Source organism: Benincasa hispida, chromosome 8 (genome assembly GCF_027475165.1).
Source record: "Benincasa hispida cultivar pf3 chromosome 8, pf3_genome.v1.1, whole genome shotgun sequence".
Lineage (NCBI taxonomy): Eukaryota > Viridiplantae > Streptophyta > Magnoliopsida > Cucurbitales > Cucurbitaceae > Benincasa > Benincasa hispida.
The window spans coordinates 42,377,005-42,385,767 of record NC_143485.1 but is presented as its reverse complement, the minus strand read 5'-3'; the positions used below and the strand labels follow the sequence as shown (position 1 = coordinate 42,385,767).

At 31.1% G+C, this 8,763-nt stretch overlaps 1 protein-coding gene across 1 annotated transcript; it reads right to left on the bottom strand.

The window, feature by feature from the left end:
- Window positions 1-5,497: 5,497 nt before the first annotated feature.
- LOC120083684 (short chain aldehyde dehydrogenase 1-like) lies at window positions 5,498-6,779 on the bottom strand. The gene is made up of 3 exons (XM_039039525.2): window positions 6,627-6,779; window positions 6,167-6,535; window positions 5,498-6,034 (listed from the first exon to the last, which is right to left on the bottom strand). The coding sequence occupies exons 1-3, from the start codon at window positions 6,662-6,664 to the stop codon at window positions 5,611-5,613; spliced, it is 831 nt and encodes a 276-aa protein (XP_038895453.1). The 5' UTR covers window positions 6,665-6,779; the 3' UTR covers window positions 5,498-5,610.
- Window positions 6,780-8,763: the final 1,984 nt, after the last annotated feature.

Sequence of the window (8,763 nt, the reverse complement as noted above, 5' to 3'; positions counted from 1 at the left end):
GTTATGATACCTTAAACCTAAAATTAGAAGAAATTGGGATCCTAAGTCAACTTTGAAGTTGATTAAGGGGTTAATTTAAAGTAAACCCTAAATAGGGCTAATGAGAAAAATTAAGGAAAATTGGAATAGAATTAGTTCCTATTGAAGATTAATTTTAAGGTCTTGAGTTAATTTTAGAGCAATTGAAGGACCAAATTAAAAATCAAACTCTACCTTAGATCAAATTAAGGATCTGGCAAAAGTTTAAGTGAAATTGGTTATACTTGAAGATTAATTTTCAAATAATTGGATTAGGGTCATGTGAAGGATAACTAGAGGATTCATCAATATAATTTCAGGATAAACGGGAGATGGAGAAACTGAATTATGAGGAGGAGTCAATTAACAATGAGTGGTTTACTTTCAAATGTTTTGATGTAGAAACTAATTATATATTATAGTATGTTATGATTTATGAAATGTGATGGCATGATTTTTTTTACTTGACTGATATTTCAAAAATATTTAAATCATGATTTCTAAACTCTTGATGGTTTTATACGATCTTGATTTATCAAAATGTAGTTTGGAACCAGAGTTTACACAATTGTGACTTGTATAGTTTTATATGAAAATCTCTTGATGTTGAATTTAAAAATGTTGAATGTTTGTGAAAGTGATTTCAAACTACTAATTTCCAACTCTTTTCTTCTTAGTTGATTTTTTTGTCTAATTTGTCTCCATTTAACACCAAATTTCTCATAATGACTCCAAAGGTGTGGGGATTAAATTTTACCTATAAAATAGATATTTTAAGAAAATAATTGAAGTAGAATTGAGGCAATTAATATAGAAAATATAGTTCTTTTCAAGATCTATCAATAGATAAGGTCTATAATTAACCATATCATATTAATCTCATTAATATGTTATTCCATCAATTGATTTGAATAATTCAAATCATTCCTTTTTTCCTTTAGTTAAACGATATGAGATTAATTAATTAAATTAATCAATATTTGTTAACTATTAGACACTCCACTAAAGACCGATAGCTGCATTCTTCGCACTTTAGATATATTTCTGTTTCCACGAATATAACCAATAACAGCAAGTTAGTCCTTCACGAGTGTCCATAATACCAACTAGGTAAAATTACCATTTTATTCTTGGGTTACCTCTGTATCCTTAAGTACCAGTGCTCCTCTAATGAACAACCTGTTTATGGTGCAACCAATAAATAGAAATCCCTCTCAGGCCAACGAGAGAGTAGAGCCCTTTGTTCAAGTCTTGGAGACACCGCTTAAGGGAACACTCATTTACTTATCCTGAAGTCGGGAAGAAGTGAATTTCATCTTGTATTATTATGTTCCTAACTCCTCACTCAGTCTTGTTCCCAAAATACGCTTATTGAGTCGGCGAACTGGCCACTCTCACCTATACAAATCAAAGGACAATCTCTCGTGAATAGGAGTTCATGATACACTCATGGCACAACCCCTCCTGAGTTTACCTCTTACCCAAAATGAGATGTGAAGACAACAGATATCACTCTTTCATGACATTCATTGTCTACTCTTACTAGTATCCTTTAAAACAATTAATTACGCAGCGGAAAACTTAACGAAAATAATGAAATTGCAACTTTGTTTGGGAAACTAGTTTACACATTTTAAACTATGTTTTACAACAATAACCCCATCCCGACTACAAACTTTATTCTAATAATTAATCTATCTCGTGGCAGACCTCGACCACTTCCTGTAACCCAGATTCTTTTGCTACCTGCAAGGAAAACATGAAAATAAAACATGAGCTTTGAAATCCAGTGAGTGGAATCATAGTTATAAGTCTATATCAACTTATAAACATCTCAATATATCATAACAAGAGGTTACTACGCAAACCTCCATCCTGAATGAAGCTTTTCACAAACCTACCTACACACACGGTAGATAGTTAACATTTCATATTTAAATCATTAACAACCTTATGTGCACATAATTCTCCCTTTTATGGGCTCAGAAGCTATGCCCATCGACCCTCTGACCATCCCATGCAAGGTTCCTCCCACAGGCTCAGGAACTAGACTTCTCGGTCCCATCACCATTCTGTGAGATTTTATCTCGAGCTCAGGAGCTAGGTTTGTTGATCCCCTGACTATCCCAATCTCATGCTCTTCTCATGGTAATAAGCATTCATTCATAATAATAGCATATACTTCAGAATATGCTAAAGAAACCACTTACAATGATTTGTTGGGATTGCTCTTCCTTCCCATTTCACCCGGTTTCCCTTGGCCTCCTGTTGAATCCTATTTCAGATTCATTTTGGAGCTTAGATTTCTCCTCATTCTGAATCATATCTCAAGACATTTTCTTCTACAAATATGTTTAGAAATTTCTTAATTAGCTTACCTTAAAGTTTGGCCTTGAGATTCCTTAAAAAATGTATATGAATCATAATGAACATGACTCAATTGACTTACATTTAAGGGATATTTGACTTGTGTCGGTATTAAATAAATTAACTCCACCAACTTCACTATTGAAGTTTACACATTTTATCAAGAAACTTTATTTTCCTATTTTTCTCTCTTTTTTTACATTTATCAAAGAATTTCATCTTCCCATCTTTATTTCTCCTCTCTCTAACTCTAACTAAACAATTTTATTCCAAACACAGACTTCTTAACTCCAATTAAACAACTATGCACCTCAAACACAGACTTTCTAACTCTAATATATTGATTCTAGACTTTAAAATTCAACTTAGTGCCTCAACTACCTCCTATCTACATCAAAGATAGTAGTCTAATTTCTCCTTCCCCCTATTTTTATAAAGCAGTTGTAGTATAAGAGTTATGCACTTCACTTAATAAGGTTATTTATGTTGAAATGCCTCAATCTGTTATTTGTCACTTCAAACGACTAAGTTGTATTCGTATTTGTCATATTTACATTATTTACATTTTTTAAACTAAGGTTTAGAGAAATGTGTTTTATAAATTCTCTAATCCTAGAGGCGTTTCTGACGACGCTGTATATTGAACTATTCTCTTTAATAATAAACTATTTTTCCTCTCTCCGTGGGCATAGCTAATAAATTGTTAGTATGTTTACACTCTTCTACTTATCTTTATTTGTCAATTTCATAACCATTTATGTCCCTAACAAATGGTAAAAAAATCAGACAAACGGTGGTTTCATTTTTTTTTTTTTTTTTACAAAAATATTGTACTAATTGTGAGGTAGGAAAATTGAATATCTAACCTCGAGATATTTCATTCTTTGGCTCTCTCAGTTCTCATATATGTTGGAAACGAATAAAATAATTGTCCAAACAAATAAATTTTCTACACAAACAATGAACTAAAGTCTGAAACATAAATTGTCATTGAAGTCCTTCCACGTGAATCATGATGTTAGGAAGATGTTGGTAATGATTGTCATCATTTCTGTTATTTTTTTGTTTGTATAAAAAAATTGAAAGAATCAAAATTATTGTAACTTTAAACCTATGAAGTTAGTGTATCAACTTCCCCTCTAAATTTTTAATTTTCTCAAATTAAATCATAGATTCAAGAGTATATTTGGAATGTATTTTTAAGTGTTTGATTTAATTTATATTAAAAAAAATATTGGAGTTTTTGACAATCACTCAAAATAGCTTTTGAAGTATATTTTCAACAATCTTTATTAAAAATATTTAAATAAAAATGAATTTTTCGAGAAAAAAAAATACTTTTTCCAAGTCAATTCAAACATATCATTAATTAGGTGTTGTAGTTTCGACCTTCAATTTCATGGTGGTATACATGAGATAACCAGTGAAAGTATTTGAAGGTTTGGCAATAGTAGAAGGCGTGAGATGCATCTATGACAAATTTTTAGAGTACTTACTCCATTTGGAGGTCAATTAAGATTCTCTAGAGATTATCGTTAACTTAAAGATTAATAGCGTGAATTTATTTGAGACGCCAAATGTTGCTAAGAATATTCTTTTCCTCGCTTCTCATATGAATGCTCTGAGATTTTCTTTTGGTAATAGGGCTTGAAATAGGGTTGCTCATGCCGTTACGATAGAGAGGCTTGGCTTCTGCACGATATTTTTTGTAGTGTCTCTTCTTCGATTGAGGGGTCAAAAGAGCTTTTTTAGTTTGGACTTTTTCGAGACACGATGTCCTCTACTTTGTCAGATGACTCTATTTTTTCTAATGCTTTTAAATATATTTTATCTAAAAAAAACTTTGTTGTTAGAATTTTCATGGTTTGTTTTTGTCTCTACGTTGCTATACACTAATAATTTTATTCTTAAGATTTATTTTCTTAGAACATATTATTCCTTAAGAATTACTCCTACGTTTGTATCCATTTTAAATGTCGTGAATCACGTTGATTTCCATGTTGTCAATGTCATGAATAAATACATTTAATTTATATTTTCTTCATGCAGATTTGTCAAAACATTTAATTTGGTACATGTTAGTGTACATGTTACTTTATATGGATAACGTCACTAGTACATGTTATTTTACTTTCGAATTTGACACATCATTTTTTTTATATTATTTTGATTTATGCTTCTTAAATATCTATGAATAATTGTTTTAAATGGTAAAATTGTTGTAAATATTTTTAGATATAGCAAAATATCACTATCTAACAAATTACTGATAGACACGGATAGATATCTATTACTATTTATCATTGATAAATAATGAAATTTTGTTGTATTTATTAATAAATTATCTCATTTTTCTATATTTGAAAATAAATATATTTTTTAACAAACAATAAGGATGATAGTATAGAAAATTTCATATTACTTTCGTACTAGATATTTTTCACATCGTATCATCTTTAAAGAAAGTATTAAAATAGTATTTTAGTACTTGTTTTATGTTATTTACTTTGAAATATTTAAATATAGTATTTGTATTTTTCGATAAATTTTTAAAATAGTCTAAATTGCTAATCTGTTATTTAACTTTTAAATTATATGTGATTTTAATAACATATATTTTGTAATTCTGTCTATCTATTTTAATTTTAAACTTTCAACTTTACGAAATTAAATTGTAATATTGAATAAGTTTTACAACCAAAATAACCTTAGTCGGATTAGTTTGCAATTAAAAATGAAAATTGTAGCTTTTTTTTTTTTTTTTTTTTTTTTTTTTTTTTTTTTTTTTGGTAAGGCATAATGTTTTTTAAACACAATTTATTATTGTTGAATGTGACCCTCATTTTTACCTAGCAATCTTTTAACTCTAGTTTTGAATTATTAATGTAAATAAACTAGATATTAACTAGGTATTAATTGCAATTGATAGCATTTTTAGAACTAATATCATCTAACACATATGTAAAGAATTGCAAATATAGCAAAAGTCTATTAGCAATATGGTCTATCATTGATAGATTTTGAGAATTGATCTAAATTTTGCTATATTTATACTTTTTTTTTTCACATTATGTTATATCTGTTAATATTTTGAATGTTATATTTACAACTATTCATTTAATTTAACTTCATTGTAATTTGTCAATCAAAATAACCCATACAACATGAAATCAAACAATACATGATATATTTATTAAATGTTTGAAGAGATGGGATAATTAAATTTCATTGTCCATAAGCTTTGGTATTAAATTCAAAGCTAGGATTAGTAAGACTGAAGCCACCATCAACCACAAGATTCAATCCACTGACATATTTGGACTCATCACTTGCTAAATACAGAGCTGCTTTGGCTACATCTTCAGCCTCCATTATTGCCCCTTTCAAGTTCCCTGACATAGAAATGACGGCCTCCATTGCCTTCTTCTGCCCCACATCCTTCGATGGAAGCAACATCGGTGTCACCGTCGCGAACGGCGATATCGCGTTCACTCTGATCCCGTAAGGCCCCAATTCAACGGCTAGCGTCTTCATTAATCCTACGACTGCATGCTTCGATGCCGAATACGCTGGCGCATTACCACTGCATATCACCGATGCCATGCTTGACGTAAACAGGATGCACCCTGTCTTCGCCGGAGCCATCACTCTAACGAAAAGAATATGAATAAATGATTAAATTTTCGATGACCCATTGATTTAAATTTCTTGATTTCAGTGACAAAGTCGTAAGATTTAAGGTATTATTTGATAAACACGGGACATAAACTTTTGAATTCACCTGACAGCGTGTTTAGCTCCCATGAAACTACCGAACACGTTGACATCGAAGACTTTCTTGAAGTCATTCATGTCCGTAGTCATCGTCGTGGCTGTTACATTGCCACGAATGCCAGCGTTGTTGAACATGATGTCAAGCTTTCTGTACTTTTGGACAGTAAAGTCGACGGCATTCGAGATGCCGGATTCGTCGGTAATGTCGCAGTGGAAATAGGAAACATCGTCGCCGAGCACTTTGCAGAGAGCAGCGGCGAGGTCGTCCTGGACATCAACGATCACCACTTTGGCTCCATTCTCAACAAAAAGCCTCACCGTCGACTCGCCGATCCCACTTGCTCCGCCGGTTATTATAGCCACTTTTCCGGCCAATCTGCAATAGAGAAAACAGAGATGAAGAAATTAATGAGTTGATTTTCGTTTAATTTCGATGTGAAGTTTTAATGTTTGAGAATTCTGTGTACCTTTTGGAGATGGATGAAGAAACGCCATTGGAACTCATTTTTTGGATCAAAGTGGACAATGAAACAAAAGAAGAAGACAGGAGCTCTGTTTTTGTAGGCTTATTTTGGCCTGTTTTTATAGATTAGATCTTGCTTGTGTTCCTCTGTTTGATTAGATGAAAATTTTGTTTACTAAAAGGTTAAATAACATAAAGATACCCTTGAAGTTTGGGATATATTTCAATTACCAAAATATTTTGGGTTGCACCTGTCTATTGGTTGCACCCAATTAAAATTTAACACAGATCAAAAATAAATTTTAAAAAATTATTAAAAATAGTACGTTAAGTTTTTATCTTACAAAATTAGTATACTTTTTTAAAATTTATTTAAATAGCTTTTCTCAATCCATCTCTAACGAGATCGAATCTACTAAAAAAAAAAAAAAAAAAATTCTAACTTATCAATTGTTTTGGACCTTTTGCTATATTTAGGTATTTAATATCGAGATTCTACTCATTTTTTCAAATAGTATGGATCTATCCAAATCTTATACCAAACTTTATATATTTTTAAATTTTATCTAAATTGTTTATCTTTATCAAATATTATATTCAATTCTTACATAATTTTTGGCCAATTTATATTTTCGAATTTTAAATTTCCAAATTAGTTTACTAATTAGATTTTTTCACATGGATGATTTCATTTTTATTTTAAAATTTTGGAGAAGATTAAATTCTGCAAAAAAAAACTATTAAGTAAAATGTGGAAAATATATTAAATCTCGATATTAATCTACTCGAGATAATATCGAAATTTTATATATTTTCCATATCTTACCTTTTTTTTTTTTGAAAATTTTAATATTTTCTAAAATTTAAAAATAAAAACCAATCACTTGAGATTCATCTAAAATATTCATCTAGAATAATTGATAAATTGATTTAAAAATTAGAAACTGTGTTAAATATTTTTAAAAAATTATTTAAGATTTTAATATAATATTTGGTAAGAAATCTTGAAAATATATATGTTAGCTCTAAAAAACAGCTATTATTCTTAGCTTAATTTCGGCTCATTATCGGATTTTACATGTTTATTTCCCTATTTTGTAGGCATTGAACAATCATGAGGTGGAATTTGTGATTTGAAGTCAAACAAGGTTAATTTGAAGCAATTAGGAGTTGATTTAAGCATTCGGGCTTCAAAGGAGTTGAGATAGCCAAATTGCCATGAGTACGGTCAACTATCGAGTACCATCGAGTCAAATTCCACGAAGAAAACAAGCATTGAGCACCGAGGAAGTGAGTAGCGAGTATCAAGTAAGCAAGTAGCGAGTATCGAGTATCCAATAGAACACTCAACGCCACAACGCTCTTCACAAGCCTTAGTCCAACGCTCACTCGACGCTGGAAGGCAGTACCATCAAGTGCAGGCCAGTGTTGCAACGCTGCCCCAAACGTCGTGACGCTCCAAGAATTGAATCATCGCCAACGTTGCAACACACCTCAACGCTCGAACCTCAACGCTGTAAGGAAGTACACTCACATTGCAACGCCCTTCCAAGCATTGCAACGCTACGACTGTTGATGGAAAATTGATGAACGTGCAGCGCAAACAAGCATTGCAACGTTATTTTCCAACATTGTGACGCTGCATACAACTTATAAATAATGCGTTAGTGTTCAGCATTGGAAGCACGCAGAAAAAAGAGTTAAAAACAGCAGCCTAACTTATTCCTCTTTCGAATAGAGTGAATTCTGAGAGTTTAGTTCAGTTTTAAGAGCCATTGAAGCCAAATCTCCGATCGATCATCGTCAAAGTCAGCTTCGACTCATTCATTTGATCATTGTAATTCCTATATGCCTTTTAGAGGCTAGGTAATTTTCTTGGGATAGTTTGTATGTCTTAGTTCTTGAAGTTACCACTTAATTTATTCAATTGTTGTGACCCCTTTTGGGTGGATTTGATTTATTAATAATAGAAATTTGGTGAATTTTTCTGACAAACTAATTTATTGAATTTTTTATATGCAAAATCATTTTAACCTATGCATAATTGAGTGATTAAGTTACACGTATTAGGATCGCATATTTCTTTTTCTGGCCAAATTCATGTATGCCTAGTATAATCCTTCCCAAATAAATCATGCTAT